This window comes from Pimephales promelas, chromosome 17 (genome assembly GCF_988280905.1).
Source record: "Pimephales promelas chromosome 17, fPimPro1.hap1.1, whole genome shotgun sequence".
NCBI lineage: Eukaryota > Metazoa > Chordata > Actinopteri > Cypriniformes > Leuciscidae > Pimephales > Pimephales promelas.
In genome coordinates, this window is record NC_142785.1 from 3,582,907 (window position 1) to 3,601,455 (window position 18,549).

The window sequence follows — 18,549 nt, forward strand, 5'->3', positions numbered from 1 at the left end:
GAAAGTTGGTTTTCTTTTGAAATCATTCCTCACTATAGCCTACTCAAAAATAATAATTGGGAGCAAATTTGTGAATAAAAAGTGTTATGCCCAATTAAAGTGGCACCTCTGTAGAAAAATGTGGTCATCGTCCAGCTCACTTCAGTTGTCGTCCAATAGTGTCAGTACAGTTAAATCGTCACGCTCTGGTTTCAAACAAATATATACAATCTCTGTATACACACTCTAAAAAAATGCAGGGTTAAAAAATAACCCAACCTTAACCACGCCGCTGCACTGTAAAAAATATTTTCAAGATTTGTTATCACAACATATTTTCTTTCGTCAAATCAACTTTATAATAATTTATTTAGTTGAGATAAGTTAGTATTTTGAGTTTCTGATGATTAAATCAATCTCCTTCATTGTATTAACTCACTTTTTCCAGTTCAATCAACTTAAAATTAAGGCAACCCAGGTTACTTACTTTTTTAGGTTAAACCAACAATATTTGTACAGTGTAGTAATCACAACATTTTTTCTTTTGTCAAATGAACTTAAATAATTTATTTAGTTCAGATAACATATAATTTTTGAGTTTCTGATGATTAAATCATTCTCCTTCATTGTATTAACTCACTTTTTCAAGTTCAATGAACTTAAAATTTTAAGGTAACCAGGTTACTTACTTTAAGTTAAAGCATCAATATTTTTTTTTACAGTGTGGGTCACTATAGGACCGAACACGCTCTGGGTTGGTTTGACCCAAGTGCTGGGTCTTTCCATTTAACCCATGTTGTTGTGTCATTCATTTTACCCAACCAGTGGGCAAAATTGACCATATATGACCATATTAAACTGCATATTTCATTAAGGCTCCTGATATAGTGGGTTTAAAACTAATGCAGCATTTTGTCCAAAAAAAAAAAACAAAACAAAAAAACACCGAACCGGCTAGTTACAATTCAATGTTTTACAGAATACAAATGTTACCCATCACACTTCCATATCAAACAATGAAATTATTAAAATATTGGTAAACATTCATATTAACTTACCATAAAACACTGCCAGCTCCGAGTGACGTCCTCTTTGAGTCAGAAGTGAAGAATCTAGAAAGTTCCGCAGAGACTAAACCAGTTGCTGGGTCAAAATAACCCAACCAGCTGTTTATTTGTGAAATACCCCCTTACAAATCATGTGACCCAGCATGAGAAACCCAATAATGTGTTTACAGTGCCCCAAACAACCCAGCATTTTGACCCAGCACAATCAACCCAACAATTGGTTTACAGAAACAACCCAGCATGGAATCACTAGAGGCTAAACAAGATAATTAAGAGCAAATCAAAAACCATGGCAACAGAAGAAAACACACTCTATAAAATGCTGGGTTGTTTCAACCCAAATTTGGGTCATATATGGATGAATCCAGCCATTGGGTTACATTTTATAAACACAATTTTTAACCCAACATTTGGGTTTGTCCATATTTGACCCAAATTTGGGTTGAAACAACCCAGCATTTTTTTTCAGAATGCAGGAAACTGAACTGAGAACAATGAAATCTAACTGAGGGGCCGTTTAAAAACGGAAGATCTTTTATGTGTTTTGGGGATTTATTTACACGTCAACAGTGTTTTGGCAGTCTGAAAACACAAACTTTTAAAAAAGGGTTTCAAAGTGCAAGTTTTTGAAAACATGACCGTTATCTTATGTGTAAACTACAAAAATGGATTTGTGAGAAGTCGTGCGCCTGCGTCATACAGATCAAACCGCTGAATATTAAATGTTTCTATGCCTATAAACACTAAAACAACATTATTGTTGCCTGAAAAATCGATCACTATAAGCACCTTAAATCAGCACAGGTGATTCATTAACTTTATGATATAGAAAACTTCAGCACATGCTTTATCTTTATGTCTTTGAGTTTTCATCTTGTTAAATTAAGCAACAGTGTGGAAATGGATTCTTTGCGTATCGTGACCATATAAGGTAATTAAGATAAGACTAAATTGTGAAAAAAACATCTTTGTACCTGCGCCGTGTTTATCTATATGACTTTATGACAGGCATTTGTCGATAAGATTTGCCAGCCCTAATTAAATTGCAAGTCAGACTGCTTGATTTTTACATGAATGCAACAGCGTAAATATTAATATTATTGTAAAATAACTAATAGACATCTATATCTGCCTTTCCCTAAGTATTCCTTTCTTGGCACTTTTTTAAAATAAAAAATCTTAATGAATCATTGAATATTTTAATATAAATATATTAATATTAAATATTTGTATATATTTTTTTTTATGGTAAAGTCCCTTCTGAAAAAGCAGTACATTTTAGCACACTGTTGAGCTTTGCAAAAGTATTCATTCCCCCCCCCCCCCTTTTAAAGACTGTTTTAAAGATATATATATATATATATATTACGACTTTATTTTTTGAATTATCTTTTAAGACAAGGTAAAAGTTATACTGTACACTTATGTAATTTGGCTATAATGTGCAAAAGCTCTTTTCCCACGACTCTTTAAACCAGTTTTAGGAATTTGGAGTAAAATATTATCCTCAGATTTTAGGCTCCTCAAGGGATTATGGGGATGAAGTAATTAGGTCACACAGTGTTCAATTATAAATAAGCATGAGAATTTCGAACTCAATTATGCAATGAACAGTATTCCAGTGTAAGGATTTCCGAAGGAGTTTTACATGAGGAGCTTTTCTTTCTTTTTTTACATCCCTTCAGGATTCTCACGGTGCATTTTGATTCACTTATGGTGAAAATTTGAGAGGGAGTTCCAGTAATACTGCAGAGACATAATAAAAGTGTGGATCGCAACCAGAATAAATGAATAAAAAAATAAGCTAGAACCTATCACAGAGCTAATTTGTGTTAAATTGTAGACAACTGTCTACTACGGAAGCCCTGAACCGCAATGTAAAAGAATAGAAAAAGTTTGAAAAAATCTGGAAAAATTAAATAAAAAATCTTGCATTTCGAGATTAAAGTTGAAACATTTCGAGATTAAAGTCGAAACATTTCGAGATTAAAGTCGGAACATTTCGAGATTAAAGTCGGAACATTTCGAGATTAAAGTCGGAACATTTCGAGATTAAAGTCGGAACATTTCGAGATTAAAGTCGAAACATTTCGAGAATAAAGTCGAAACATTTCGAGAATAAAGTCGAAACATTTCGAGATTAAAGTCGAAACATTTCGAGATTACAGTCGAAACATTTCGAGATTACAGTCGAAACATTTCGAGATTACAGTCGAAACATTTCGAGATTACAGTCGAAACATTTCGAGATTAAAGTCGAAACATTTCGAGATTAAAGTCGAAACATTTCGAGATTAAAGTCGAAACATTTCGAGAATAAAGTCGAAACATTTCGAGAATAAAGTCGAAACATTTCGAGAATAAAGTCGAAACATTTCGAGAATAAAGTCGAAACATTTCGAGAATAAAGTCGAAACATTTCGAGAATAAAGTCGAAACATTTCGAGAATAAAGTCGAAACATTACGAGATTAAAGTCGAAACATTACGAGATTAAAGTCGAAACATTTCGAGATTAAAGTCGAAACATTTCGAGATTAAAGTCGAAACATTTCGAGATTAAAGTCGAAACATTTCGAGATTAAAGTCGGAACATTTCGAGATTAAAGTCGGAACATTTCGAGATTAAAGTCGAAACATTTCGAGAATAAAGTCGAAACATTTCGAGATTAAAGTCGGAACATTTCGAGAATAAAGTCGAAACATTTCGAGATTAAAGTCGAAACATTTCGAGATTAAAGTCGAAACATTTCGAGATTAAAGTCGAAACATTTCGAGATTAAAGTCGAAACATTTCGAGATTAAAGTCGAAACATTTCGAGATTAAAGTCGAAACATTTCGAGATTAAAGTCAGAACATTTCGAGATTAAAGTCGGAACATTTCGAGATTAAAGTCGAAACATTTCGAGAATAAAGTCGGAACATTTCGAGATTAAAGTCGAAACATTTCGAGAGTACCAGATTACAAAGATTACAGTCTTCCGTAGAAGCTGCGGTGTGTGCTTGCCATTGTTTCAAATTGCCGCACACACAGGCATTCATGTGGCATAGCGAGTGTTTCACACTGTGTGTATGTGTATGTGCATTTGTGTTTTGTTTCAACAAAAGGAAATTCAACAGGTGCCAATCTACCAGCATTAGCCTACCATTATAGGACGTTATAAAATATACTGCGCCGGAATAGACTTTAGCCTATAAGAAAACCAACCTGGAAAACACTTTTCAGACGGAGAGGATGGAGATATCCAGCTTTATCAATGAATGAAAGAGGCCTTTCTAAAGTGCTTTCATATGTCTACTAGGTCTACACTCAAAGCGTTTTACGTTATCATAACAGAGACTTAAATTTCGAAACATTTCGACTTTTTTTTCAGGGCTTCCGTAGTCTATGACATAATGAATGTAGTGGAAAAAACTGGGGTATTTCTCTCAAATATTGTTCACAAATCTGTCAAAATCTTGCTCAATGGGTTACATATCCGGTGAGTATGCTAAACTTGTACGTTGTGTATTTTAAATATGTACTAATTTATAATGATGTTAATAATAATTCAGTATATTTAAAATATATTTACTTAATATGTATGAAAATAGACACATCAAAACAGTGCAATTCTTTAAAGCAGACAAACCAATTAAAATGTACTTTAAAATAAAACTTAATTTGACATTGTTGCACTTTTTTTTAAATGAAAGATGTCACTTTTATGGCATTAATATTATACGCAATCAAAGTTTTTTTAAATTATGCTTTGAAGAGTTGAAGTAAAAGTGCACATGCAATCCACTGAAAGGGTTAGTTGACCAAAAAATGAAAAAGTATCCCAAAATGTATTCACCCTCAACCACAATCAGAGTTATATTAAAACATATCCTGGCTCTTCCAAGCTTTATAATGGGAGTGAATGGCAACACGGATTTTAAAGTGCATCCATCCAGGGGGTTAATAAAGGCCTTCTGAAGCAAAGCCATGCATTTTTGTAAAAAAAAAAAAAAAGCTTTAAAAATTCTTGTTTTGTTTGGTTCCCAAAACAAAACAAGCTCCATATAATGGACTTCAATGGGAACCAAACAGTTCAAGGTCCAAAAGACAGTTTCAGTGCAGCTTCAAAAGGCTTTAAACGACAACAGACAATGAATAAGGGTCTTATCAAGCCAAACGTTCGCTCATTTAAAAAACAAAAAAACAACAAAGAAAACCCCAAAGTTTAAGTTTTATAAGCTCAATGTTCACCTTGCTCTGTTCTGTGATGCGGGTTCATGACTCTCCTGTTCGAACTCATTCATCAAAATGAACTAATCTTTTTTCGAGTCATTTGGTTCATTCAACGAACGAAATGAATGAATTGACTCGTTCATTTTGATGAACGAGTTCGAACAGGAGAGTCACACAGAACATAGCAAGGCAAGGCGAGCATTTGTGCTTATAAAACTTAAACTTTTTTTTTTTTTTTTTAAATGAGTGATCATTTCGCTTGATAAGACCCTTATTCATCGTCTGGAATCATTTAAAGCCCTTTGAACAGTTTTCACTGAAACTGACCTTTGGACCTTGAACTGTTTGGTTCCCATTGAAGTCCATTATATGGAGAAAAATCCTGGAATGTTTTCATCAAAAACCTTAATTTCTTTTCGACTGAAGAAAGAAAGACGTGGACATCTTAGATGACATGGGGGTGAGTCAATTATCAGCAAAAGTTTTTTTTTTTAAAAAGTGAACTACTCCTTTAACCCCCTGGAGACGTTTAGAGTACTTTTATGATGTGCTCTTTTGGGCTTCAAAATCTAAGGTACCATTACCTCTCATTATAGAAGAGCTTCAGATGTGCCGTCTAAACCCAGTGAAACCCATTCAAAATCAAAATAAAGTACCTTGTTGTTGTGTTTTTGCTCACACACAAGAGCTACAGTTCATCCAAATTACCAGCTCAGTATTTAAATAGGAGAGAGAGAAAGAGAGAGAGAGAGAGGGGCAGTGGAAAAGGAGCTTACAGGATGAAAAGCTCAAGATGAGGATCAGAGAATGAGCTTAAGGTTCTGGAAGCAGCTGCTCTTCAGCGGGACAGAGAGACCTGACACCCAAATCCCATTATCACAGCAGCCAATGACACACACCAGCAACTGATTCAATCTTCCTGCAGAGCTTTACGCATACAGAGAGCGCTAATGCAAGACAACACACGCTTTTTTAAATACCTTCTTCAGATGCAAATCACTCAGGAGGAAGTTACCGTTGCACAAAAAGACAAAACATAAGTCATACTGGTTTAACAAGACCTGATAATGAGTAAATGATGACAGAATTTTCATTTTGGGGTGAACGATCCCTTTAAAGTCCATTTATAGACTGAGGATACGGAAATTGGAACCAGTAAGACACTTGCCTAGATTGCTAATGAATTTATTTTAAAAACAGACAGAAAACATCATATCATAAAAGGTATTGAATGACATGAGGGGGTCCTCTTAAATGTACTAAAATAAACTAGTGGATGTTAAACAATTCAGAAAGTACAAATAAACTTTCATACAAAAGCAGATGTTAAAGCGGTCCCTGGTGACCCCGGGGCCGCTGCTACGTGATAATGCAGCCTCCCTTCTCCTTGAATGGGTTCTTGTCCTCAGGGACGCCCTTGACCAGGGGGTCTTCGGCAGACTTCTCCTCAACGAAAGCAATGATTTCTGGGGCTGAGGCTGAAACCTGAGAAAAATAATCAGGAGATATGGTTCAAGGATGATTGTTTCTTTAAATTGCCACTCCAATTGGAATTAACTAAGCAAGTACGTAACCAAACAGAGGATCGATCAGCAAATGCTGACTGAGGGGCCATGGACCTTATTCACAGCAGCACCATCTTTGATTTTTAATCACATCTGGGCCCAGTTGCCAATAAACCCAGCCATTATGTAAGACAGTGTCTGAGCTATGACCCAATAGCAGTAAGGATGGTTAGTCTAACTTTTGGGTATCAAATTATGCAAATGTATGTTTTTATGTAACTGACATAAAAAAAGTGAACATTTTAAAGAAAAATCTATATGACAAACTTGTAAGACTAGTCTAAGTGGTTTATGCAACCGGCTATGCTTGGAATCCACATGTGGCCCCGCATTTGGCCGACACTATGTTGCTGTCTGGGTTATTTAAAAAAATATCTTTCTCAGAAATTTCAGTAGACAAAAACATTCCAGGCAACATGAGCTTTAAAAAAATGATTAGTGATCTAGAAGCTTTGAATTCTGACTTTATAACGTACGCAATTGTTCTTGCAACACGCAATTCTGAGGGAAAAAAGTCAGAATTGTGAGATGTAAACTCGCATTTGTAAGATTAAAAAGTCAAAATAATCTTTTAAAATGTTTTATTCTGTGGCGGAAACAAGCTTCCGTATTATTATCCAGCTTTTTACACAGCGAATGTCATTGGAAACAGGGTAAGTCTATCCCGTCCCGTCTATCCTTCCTCACAACCCTCGCATTCCTGTCATGGCGCTGCTCTCAATAAGGTCTATTCACACGCTTTTTTTTTAGTTCGCGGTTAAAAACGCGAGACGCGTGTGAGCGGCGCGGGAAAACCGCGATTTAATATTTAAAATCTTAAATTCTCCAAATCTCAACTTTTTAATATTTTTACCGCAATTCGGGGAGTGTTCACTTCCACCTTCAGCTGATCCAGCTCCATCTTCAGGATGTCTTTATCTGTCATATCCCGAGCCATCCTGTCTACTCGGAGCAAATAAGATAGCCTATGTGTGAAATTAAGCTCAATATCCACATCGAAAAAGTCTCATGAACAATGCTAAAACTAAAAATAATTAAAACAATATTTGTTGGTTGATTCAGTAATAACAGTTCATTTAAATGTTAAAAAAATTCAGTGTGCTAAAATTAAGCTACATAATGTAAAAAAACAAATATGAAGATCCACAGAGAATCTCAGAAAATTGCACTTAGTGTGATTAAAACACAAGAAAATGCTTATAGGTGTATTTTTTTATTTGTATATAAAGCTTATCGGCTGTATATCAGCTTTAAAAAAATGCCTAACTTGAAATATATATATGCCAAAAAGTGCATTTATTAAAAGAATTCTCAAATGGCTGCTATGTTAAAAAAACAAACAAGCAAACAAAACAATCAGTCCTGGTGGGTTCAGTAAAACTGATTTCTCACTTGACAGTTCTGACAATTAAACATTTGATTTATTCTGACCAAAAATAAAGAAATAAAAGTAAAAATAATCCATTTACCTGTTGAACGGGGCGCCGGGCAGCAGTCGGAGAAATGTCCTGATGTCTCCTAAGAGATCATCAGTGTGGAGGTCTTCCTCGAGTCTGTGGATCTCAGGCTCTTCTCGTCTATTTCTGCTGTTTGGACCCCCTCCTTCCCTTTACTCTTTCTCAGGTGTAGAGATTGATCCTGGGCATGGGGATTGCGCTCTGATGTCGTCAATCTCCACTGATCTCATTAGGCCAATGAGAGCAAGGATGGCCATGAGAAGTAACCTCTAAACAACATTGAAATACTGGAGGAAAGGGCAGCATGTGAAAAATGAAGCATTGATGGAATTACTGTCAATTCCGTTGGCGTTGTTAACCAATAACATAGGCTACTTCTACTACTGAGGATCAATGCGAACTTTGGAATAGAAAGAGCTCAAAGTGAGCATTGGTTGAACATAATCAGACAGAAGTAGTGAATTGGTTTCCAAAGTGAAATGCTCTGTGAAGCAGTCATTAATAAAAGCTCCATTAATAGCCAAGCATAATAAATACTGAGTCGTACACTACCGTTCAAAAGTTAGGGGTCAATATATTGTATATATTTAAAGAAATGAATACTTTTATTCAGCAAAGATGCATTAAGTAGGCTAACAGTAATTGCTTTTTGTAATAATTGTCTATTGTTTTTAACTTTATTCAGTAAAGAATCCTGGGGAAAAGTCTTATCAGATCCACAAAATGCTAACATGCTAAATCCGGTTATCAACATAGGCTACTTGAGAGCATTGTGCTTAAACATGCTAGCAATGTGCTAAATCATACTAGAAACATGTTATCATGCAAGAAACATAGAAATTTGAAATTTATTGTAGGCCTATTGTACTGAAATTTATTTAAGTAGAGATTTGTTTTCATTGTGCTGATGCATGATAGAAACCTGCTATCACGGTAAAGCATGTTAACAATGTGTTTCTAAATCACTTTAGAAACAGGTTAACAGTGTTAAATCCTGGTAGAAACATATTAGCACCATGCTAAATCATGCTATAAACATGCTACCAACATGTTAACAATGTGTTAAATCATGTTACCAACATACTATGTCATGCTAGCCTAATGCTAAATGCTAAGGTGTGCTAAATCAGAAACATGGAAACAATGATGCTAAAACATGCTAGCAATGTGTTAAATAATGCTAGAAACATGCTAGCAATGTGTTAAATTTGGTATTGTGCTAGACTTTTCCAGGCTTTCTCGAAGTTTGTCTTCTTGACAAGTGCATTAACCAGTTGAACTTTTGTTTACACTCAGTCATGAAATAATGAAACTCAGTCTTGAGCTCTCTAGATCCCAAACAGAACATGAGGGTTGAACTCATTATCTTAGATCCAGTGTCAAAGAGTGTCCCTGGGATTTTTGACCATCAGCCATTGGCATCAGTGCCTAATAAACTGCTCAGCGCAGGATTACTATTACTGCGATCTGCTTAATAACGGCAATGCTTTCAACCATCGGCCATGTTGGAAAAACAAGACCGTTATCTGATGACTGAGAGTGTTTCGGGGCCAACAAATCACTTTTAAAAAGCTTTTTTGGATAGTTTTGGATATAAAAAACAATGAGTAAAATGTACTTAATTTTTTTTAAGGCAAGTTTTTGCACTGATAGAATTAAAGGAGTAGTTCACTTTAAAAAAAAAAAAAACGTTTGCTGATAATTTACTCACCCTCATGTCATCCAAGATGTCCACGTCTTTCTTCCTTCAGTTGAAAAAAAAAAAAAAAAAAGGTTTTTGATGAAAACATTCCAGGATTTTCTCCATATAGTGGACTTCAATGGGAACCAAACAGTTCAAGGTCCAAATGAGAGTTTCAGTGCAGCTTCAAAGGGCTTTAAACGACACCAGACGATGAATAAGGGTCTTATCTAGGATCCTTTCGAGTCATGACTCGAAAAAAGATTTGTTCATTTTGATGAACAAGTTCGAACAGGAGAGTCACCAACGCTCATCACAGAACAGAGCAAGACAAGCATTTGTGCTTATAAAACGTAAACTTTGTTTTTTTATGACCAATCGTTTCGCTAGATAAGACCCTTATTCATCATCTGGTGTCGTTTAAAGCCCTATAAAGCTGCACTGAAACTCTCATTTGGACCTTGAACCGTTTGGTTCCCATTGAAGTCCATTATATGGGGAAAATCCAAAATCAAAAACCTTAATTTCTTTTCGACTGAAGAAAGAAAGACATGGACATCTTGGATGGGGATGGGGGTGAGTACATTTAAGTGAACTACTCCTTTAAGTAAACTATACTTAACTAAGTTAAGTGTAAGTAACATAAGAAATTAAGTATTTTTTATTTAGCTAATTAAAGGTTAAGTAATATCTGTTCTATTTAATTTAATTTTTCTCTGTACAACATTTCACTCAAACAACATAACATTGAATTAGTCCACACTTTATTAAGAATATGATTACTCAGAAATGTTACTCAAAATCAATACATGTCATCACATCTTCATTTCTGAAATTGTATGTGTGAACGCAGACCCCAATACTTATAGACAATACACAATATCGGTAACATTTGATCGTTTTTGTGTTTGAATGTGTCATTTTAAGTAGAAAATGAACTCCAAATGCAAAAATAACATCAAAAGCAATGATAAAATAGTGTAAATATGAAAAACAGTGAAAAATAAACCTCATTAATTATTCATGGCCCAGTGCATGATGGGAACACCAGTATCAGAAAAGTTAATTTTATAATGTTGCGCTTTCAGTTCTACACGATTGAATTGAGCACTACTATAGAATTTACTTATTTTAATTCTTGCCTGAACTAACTTTTTTCATGTAAATTACATTTTTTTTTCTGTAGTATTTACTTTCTAGTATTTACACCACAAAATCATTTTTATCATGGTAATGGAGGAAAACATTTCCAGAGAAGTGAGCCAGACCTGAGCGGGACTGAATTCACACTAATTAGAGTTGTAATGTTTTTCAACTCACACACATCTTCGCAGTTGGGTGTGTATTGAACTCCTAAATAAGCTTGTTGTGGCTCTGGCTTCCCCTGTAAGCCTGAGGATCTGGCTTAGGCCCCCTTTGCCCTGAATTAGCAAGAGGGACATTGAAGCCTTGATTCGTGACGAGTGACTTTATGACGAGGAGTTTACTGCTCTTTAATATGGCATAATTGAGACGTTATATTAGCACTACACTTTCATTAAAAGCATATCAGATTTCATTGTGAATTAGGTAATGCATTAAGGAATACTTCAGCAAAAAATTACAATTCTGTCATTTACTCACCCTTAAGTTGAGTATTGCGTTTCTTTTTTTCTGTTGAACACAAAGGGAGATATTTTGAGGAAACAGTTGTTGGTCCCCATTGACTTTCATAGAAAAAAAAACTATGCAAGTTTTCTAGCAATTTCTGAATAAAAATAGTTTCAAAGTAAATCCTCTACCATTTTTTTCAGAGTAGGAAGAAAAAGTAATAATTGTTCTGTTTGTATATTCTATACAACCTTATATTAATAAATATTCAATGAATGTCGAATTGTTCCCTAAAGCCAGTTAGACAAGTGGTGACAAATTACTTATCGTTTCTAAGAGACTGCCACACGCTAAAGCTTTAGTAATTGAGCTAAGACTAATCAAGCACCAAGGAGGATTATGGGTCATAGATATCAGGAGCTGTCACTCTCTCAGAACCAGGTCACCTTACTTTTCTTTTAAAATGATCTTTGACTAGTTTTATGAGTCGATACAATGAATACAAACAGTGTTCTTAAAAAAACATTATTAGAGTTCATAAGATTCTGTATAGTATTTTGTATTATATGTGGTGTCAGTTAATTAAGGCTTAATCAGTTATTAAACACACTTAATCTGGATAAGCCAATATGACACTTCTATGCGCACTGTTGTTGCATTTTTATCTGGTAAACACAAGATGGCACTAAAAACACATTTTAACTTATCCAACTGTGCAAGTGAGTCATAATAATGATAAAATGTGTATCCAAAAGGTCAATGTTTATGATGATTTCATTCATTAGTTGTTCTTTAAATTCATTCCTAGTCTACTTCATTATCCTTTAAGAATTTACTTATTATTTTTTATTATTTTATATTTGTTTTTTCCACCCAATTTAATTTTTGTTCATGTAGTATTATCCAAGAATATGTGTATTGTGTTCACATGTTCACATCTTAAGTTACTGTGTTTTGTTAGATGTTACAATAATAATAATAATAATAATAATAACAATAACAATATTGTTTGTTGTTTTTGTTATTAATTCAAGGTTAACTTTTTCAGGGAATCTTTTTCAATTAAATGAATCATTTAAAAAAATATAAATTTGGCAGGGTCATATTTATGTAACCTTAATTTTTTAGATATTCATTATATATGTCATTATATTGAAATACTCAAAGTTCAGTAAATGAATTAGTTAATCTATAAAAAAATATATTTGAATGCAGCTTAATGGGGAATTCGGCTACACCCTCTGGAGGAAAACTACTCTGTTCATACAATAAAGAGTTACTATCGAGCAGCAAGCGTTCACTTTTTTTCCCCCAACAAAATTCCTGAACGGCGTAACGATGAACAGTCCGAGTCATTTCCACGCATCGGTTCTTTTCAAAGAAACGGTTCAAATAAATGATTCATGATTCTTTTACGTCATGACGTAGTTAGGTCCTTGCTGCAGCCACCAGGAAATCGGAGAAAAGGAAATTTTTTTAACTTATTTTTAACAATTAATTAATTGTTAATTTTTTATTTTTTTTAGGAAAACTTTATTTAACCAGGTTTGTCTCATTGAGATATAACATCTATTTTTCAAGAGAGACCTGGCCAAGATAGCAGAACAAATTTGATTACACAATCACAAAACAAACACAATCGTAAAACAAACACAAAAGAGGCAAAGACAAATCATGTATGTATCAATTTAAAATAAAAGTGTCATTAATTAAAACATTTGCACGTGTGGATGGATTCATGTTCTATAGTTTTAACATAACCTTTAAAATCATTTAAGGGAATTAGACACTGTAGTTTTAGTGTTTTCTGTAGCTCATTCCAAGTAGAAGGAGCAAAAAGAAAGGAATATTGAGCTTTATATATATATATATATATATATATATATATATATATATATATATATATATATTTTTTTTTTACTTGACTTTTTTCTTCCTCTTTCCCATTGTTGTTGTTCCTGTTTATTTGTTTGAACTTGTTTCAATACATGTGATTTTTGTCATGTGAAGCGTTCCTGTTACAGGTATATGTCGAATTTTGTAATTGGATTTATTTGTCAATAAAAAATAAAATAACAATAATTAAAAAAAAAAAGCAGAGAAAAGAAATTCGAGAAATTATTACTATCTTGTTATCTTGTTATTGTTACTATCATCTATGAGATGTATCTTTATTGAATGGAAAAGTGTGGTTATTAGGCCCCATAGGTTTCAAATTAGAAATAAGGTTACAGAAATCTCCATTAACTTTGACACAGATTGTATCCAATAACCTAAATCACTATTTACAGAAATGAAAAAAGGTATAAATATAAACTTTTTGTAATAACTATCATGAAACTCCTGAAAAAAAAAACTTATAATAACTTATATAATTATATAGTGGCTTGAGCCTATCACACATATTCAGTATTCAAGACCTCCCTCAGTTTTATGGGAAAATGTAGGTCTAGGAAAAAAAGAAAATAAAAATCAGCACATGAAAAGTTTTCAGATTTATTCTTCAACTTGTAGTTCTTATTTCCACGAAGCGTTCCTGATTCAGTCAAAAGACTCGACTCACATGAACGATTCGTTCACGATCCCTAGGAAGTAGATGATACTTCCGCCATCCTGAGCCATGGCTGCAGCAACCCGCAAAAAAGCACTGAGATTTTTCTCGCAGTTCGGAGCCTTTATTCTGACTCGGTTCGGGTTCTGGAACAGTTTCAGCATGTTGATGCTGTTTGCGGAGCGCGCGGATGTGAAACGGTACGTAGGAAAGCTCAACAGAGGGCTTGCAGGGGCACAGTGTAAACACATGTGACATGCAGTAATTCAACAAAAGAATATGCAATGAAGTGCTTGTGCTTAAACTGGATAGATGCCTAAACGGCTGTTTGCAATGCTTTTAAGTTTCATTCAAAGAATTGACAAAACCAACCATCCATATTCCAAATAAAGTTGGCAAAGTCTTAAATGTAGCTAGAGGCATATATTCATCCATTCTCTTAAAAAAAATGCTCTTTTCTTCATTTTTTAGGAAGCCAGACATCCAGGTGCCTTACCTGTACATAGACTTAGGAGCTGCGGTGTTGTGTGCCAGCTTCATGTCCTTCGGGGTGAAGAGAAGATGGTTCGCTCTGGCTGCTGCCGTTCATCTGGTCCTCAGCACATATGTGTCCTATGTGGGTGGACAGGTCCATTATGGAGACTGGTTGAAGGTAAATAGAGAACTTATTTTTGTGCAACCTTTCCTGTTTCTAGTGAGACCAAAAATAATTGTATGCAGCAGTGATGATGATGCGTTTTTGTAAGCCAACCCTTAAAGGGATAGGTCACACAAAAATTAAAGTTCTCTAATTAATTACTCACCCTCGTTAGGCTCTTCGTTCATCTTCAGAACACAAATAAAGATCTTTTTAAGGAAATCCGAGAGCTTTCTGTCGCTCCATTGACAATTACCACTTTCATTTTTGTGTTAACTATCCCTTTAAGTCGTTTAACTCAACGTTTTTCATCGGCTTTTGGATTCAAAATGTATGATTCTTATGTTTTGTTCCTCATGATCATCTTCACTAATGAACACAGCTTTCATGCATTTTGAGGCTTAAAAACAACTACAGTATATAAATACATTAGCAGTAAATAGCTAAAAGTGGGCTATAAACACTATAAACCAGTGTTGCAGGGTTCTCAAGTTTGAGCAAAAGCTTGGAGTGAGATCACACGCGGTTAGGGGAGGAGCCATAATGAAGCCCCGCCCCACCCATCCCCGCCCCCAATTTTACCCATTGTTCATAATTAACCAGAACAAATTAAAATTATAACAATTAGGCCTAGTAAATCTAATAAATGACAGAGCAATTCATCACATCAAATACTCTTTAATGCAGTATTACAAATATAGCTAACCAAAAATATAACAAATTGCTCCAAACAGTTTCAAACAAATCTTTAAAAATTGCATTTTGATTTTTGAATGCGTCTTCTATCTAGACGAATGATTTATTGTGTGGTGGGACATTGAGAACAAATGGACAGATTAGAGTGCACCACCTCTTCCACTGTGTCCTCCTCTAATTTGGTGCCCAAAATGACAAAATATCTTTCTGCTTTTTCCCTGACATCTTTGAAAAATACAAATGCAACATTATGACAATGATTAAATATTACCCAGAGCAATCTGCTGTAATACATCCTTAATGTAACTAGAAAGACTATTAATATTACAGTATAATATAATTTAAAATAAAATCAGTAAATCTTCATTCCTTTCCATACCCACTAACATTTCTCTTAGTTTCAGATAACATAAGATAGCCAAACTGAGCCTGGTTGCAAAGTAGTTGTAGAGTTTTTGACTGCATCAATAATAATGTACGATGGGCTACATATTAAATGTTCTAGCCCAAAAATGTTAGACGAGCTTCTTCCAACTTACCTGCTTCTCCATCACGACACATGTGTTCGCGCGATGTTTTTGGTTACCTAGTAACGAACGTAAGGTGGCCGAGGATGTTCCGTCCATTTCCGTGTGTTCGCGCTACTGAATGACATGTCATGTATAGATCAGTGGTGCACGCAGCGCGCATATATGTTGCCTAGTAACGAACGCAATCTGGCGGATATACGCGCTGGCGGCAGGAAACTTCACTTTGTTTGCCTGCGCCTCGTATACAACGTTAGAAAGCTTTCAGCCAGGACAACTTGGTTGGCATTGCCTTTTCAGCGTGAGAAATACACAGTGTGGCGTGTGAGCGTGTGAACCCTTCGAAATGAGTGTGTCTCACGGCCAATGCGTGAGACTTGAGAACCCTGATAACAGCAGTAATATCTCTGTGTGAACATAACACAGCAGTCAAAGGAAGGTTTGTTGGAATGTCAATCATCTATCCATTCTGTTTGGAGCATATATGGACAATAGAGATGAATTAGTTTCACTCCTGACCTCCACAGGTGAGGATGTACTCCAGAGCGATGGCCATCATCGGAGGGTTTCTGGTGCTGGCCAGCGGAGCAGGAGAGGTTTACAGACAGAAACCTCGCACACGCTCGCTTCAGTCCACTGGACAGGTCTTCCTGGGGATTTACTTGATCTGCATGGTGAGTTTGTCCACTTGATCACTGTACTGGCCTCAGAAACAGATCAGACTGCGTCATACTTTGTATGCTTGCCTATGCAAATGTTGTATATATTTTTCTAAATGGAACAAAATATATTTTACAAATGTTTTGTTTTACATCAGGATTTTATGGCTCATATAGTATGATGAGAATGTGAAGCTCAAACTAACTTCATTCAGTAGTTCAAACGGAGAATAAATACGCATTTTGGTGCAGATATTATTTATATGGCTAAAATGCAAGATGAAATCCTGACAGTTTGTAATGTAAATCAATGAGATCTTTATAACTGTACAACAGACTAAAATGCATAAAAATATCAGTCGTCACTCTAAATCTGCCAATAACGTCTTAGTTAGATGGTGTCGACTCGTATCAGCCCATAAATGTTCATCTTGAAATATTACTAACAATATAAGTTATTCTTACATAAGGCCTTTTAAATTGATGTATCGCTGTTAATATTCCTGATATTCTCATCTCTCCTCCAGGTCTACTCTCTACAGCACAGTAAGGAAGATCGACTGGCCTATCTGGACCACATCCCTGGTGGAGAGATCACGGTCCAGCTGCTGGTGGTTGTGTTCGGTGTGCTTGCGCTCGCCTACCTCTCGGGCTGCTACGTGCGAGAAGCCTCCCAGATCCTGGCAGTTCTGTTACCCTTGGTTGTGCTTTTCATCGATGGCAACATCGGTTATTGGCACCGTACCTGTCACGTGGAGTTCTGGAACCAGATGAAGCTCATCGGGCAGAACATCGGCATCTTCGGAGCGGTGCTTATCCTGGCCACAGACAACTAAAGATACAGGGATATAGGACAACATCTCTGTACAGGCAGTGCTTAGGACAAACAGAAGGGATCGAGCAAAGAACGCTCAGAAACTGTGTGTACGCTCAAAGGTGCAGCTTGCTCTGGAGTCTCCGATCGCAAGCACAAAGTCTTCAAAAGACGGTTTACAATGCATTTGTTTCCTTTTTAATGCTTTATTTAAAGTTTAAGAACGACTAGAAGTCTTAAAAAAATGCAATTAAAGTTGAAGGATGAATTGTCAGTTTTGATGTTCTTAAGCGGTATAGTAATGTGGGATTCTTTCCATGTTACAGACATTTAAATGCCACTAATTTTTTTTTGCTGCTTGTATTTAGTTTGCATTTCTTGTACAACTTCTATAAGATCACAATGTCAATAAAAAAAAAAATCATTGTTTTGTATGGAACATACAAAATCGTTTGATTATTGGATGGTGTTACGCACCACAAAATTTTATATATATATATATATATTAGGGCTGTCAAACGATTAATCGCATCAAAATAAAAGTTTGTGTTTACATTATATATTTAAGAAAAAAAAATATATATATATTAAAAATTTTTTATATAAATCTACATACATGAAAATATTTCTTAAATATATACAAGCATGTGTGTGTATATGTATATATATATATATATATATATATATATAATAATTATACACAGTGTACCCACATACATTATGTAAACACAAACTTTTATTTTTGGGTTTAGGTTTTTATTATGTTATATAAGTAATATATATATATATATATATATATATATATATATATATATATTACATTACTTATATAACCATAAGTAATATATATATTACTTATATATATATATATATATATATATATATATATATATTACTGTGTATATATATATATATACACAGTATACAGTATATATACAATATATATATTAAATATGATCAAACCCAAATGTTGGGTTAAAAATGTAATTACTGGGTTTGTCCATATTTGACCCAAAGTTGGGTTAAAACAACCCAGAAATTAGAGTGTGTGTATATATATTTTCCAATATATTATAAATATATATTTGTACACAATTTTCCTGGTTCTTA

At 34.6% G+C, this 18,549-nt stretch overlaps 3 protein-coding genes across 4 annotated transcripts in view; 1 reads left to right on the plus strand and 2 right to left on the minus strand.

Moving 5' to 3' along the window:
- The window catches only part of LOC120469002 (inactive all-trans-retinol 13,14-reductase), a 34,625-nt gene extending 19,886 nt beyond the window's left edge, over window positions 1-14,739 (minus strand). Inside the window, exon 1 of the mRNA XM_039657687.2 lies at window positions 14,603-14,739. The gene's annotated coding sequence lies outside the window, so the exon portion shown is untranslated. The remainder of the gene's footprint in view (window positions 1-14,602) is intronic.
- On the minus strand, window positions 6,432-14,739 carry gngt2b (guanine nucleotide binding protein (G protein), gamma transducing activity polypeptide 2b). Of its 2 annotated transcripts, none has more exons than XM_089121780.1 (5): window positions 14,603-14,739; window positions 11,589-11,618; window positions 8,297-8,571; window positions 7,681-7,765; window positions 6,432-6,747 (listed from the first exon to the last, which is right to left on the minus strand). In XM_089121780.1, exons 4-5 carry the CDS (start codon window positions 7,762-7,764, stop codon window positions 6,622-6,624), a joined length of 210 nt encoding a protein of 69 aa, XP_088977906.1. In that variant the 5' UTR covers window position 7,765; window positions 8,297-8,571; window positions 11,589-11,618; window positions 14,603-14,739; the 3' UTR covers window positions 6,432-6,621. The 2 variants fall into 2 exon arrangements, with proteins under 2 accessions (XP_088977906.1, XP_088977905.1); XM_089121779.1 differs by having other exon boundaries at window positions 7,681-7,769.
- Window positions 14,142-17,713, plus strand: tmem101 (transmembrane protein 101). The gene is made up of 4 exons (XM_039657688.2): window positions 14,142-14,306; window positions 14,578-14,758; window positions 16,494-16,640; window positions 17,153-17,713. Exons 1-4 carry the CDS (start codon window positions 14,176-14,178, stop codon window positions 17,459-17,461), a joined length of 768 nt encoding a protein of 255 aa, XP_039513622.1. The 5' UTR covers window positions 14,142-14,175; the 3' UTR covers window positions 17,462-17,713.
- The last annotated feature ends 836 nt before the right edge of the window (window positions 17,714-18,549 follow it).

Excerpts from the sequence above, each read along its gene's own strand:
- tmem101 (XM_039657688.2), top strand. The coding sequence starts at position 14,176 with ATGGCTGCAGCAACCCGCAAAAAAGCACTGAGATTTTTCTCGCAGTTC. Across the intron at positions 14,307-14,577 it reads GAGCGCGCGGATGTGAAACG|GAAGCCAGACATCCAGGTGC; the intron begins GTACGTAGGAAA and ends TTCATTTTTTAG. Across the intron at positions 16,641-17,152 it reads GGATTTACTTGATCTGCATG|GTCTACTCTCTACAGCACAG; the intron begins GTGAGTTTGTCC and ends TCTCTCCTCCAG.
- gngt2b (XM_089121780.1), bottom strand. The coding sequence starts at position 7,764 with ATGGCTCGGGATATGACAGATAAAGACATCCTGAAGATGGAGCTGGAT. Across the intron at positions 6,748-7,680 it reads TGAACACTCCCCGAATTGCG|GTTTCAGCCTCAGCCCCAGA; the intron begins GTAAAAATATTA and ends TATTTTTCTCAG.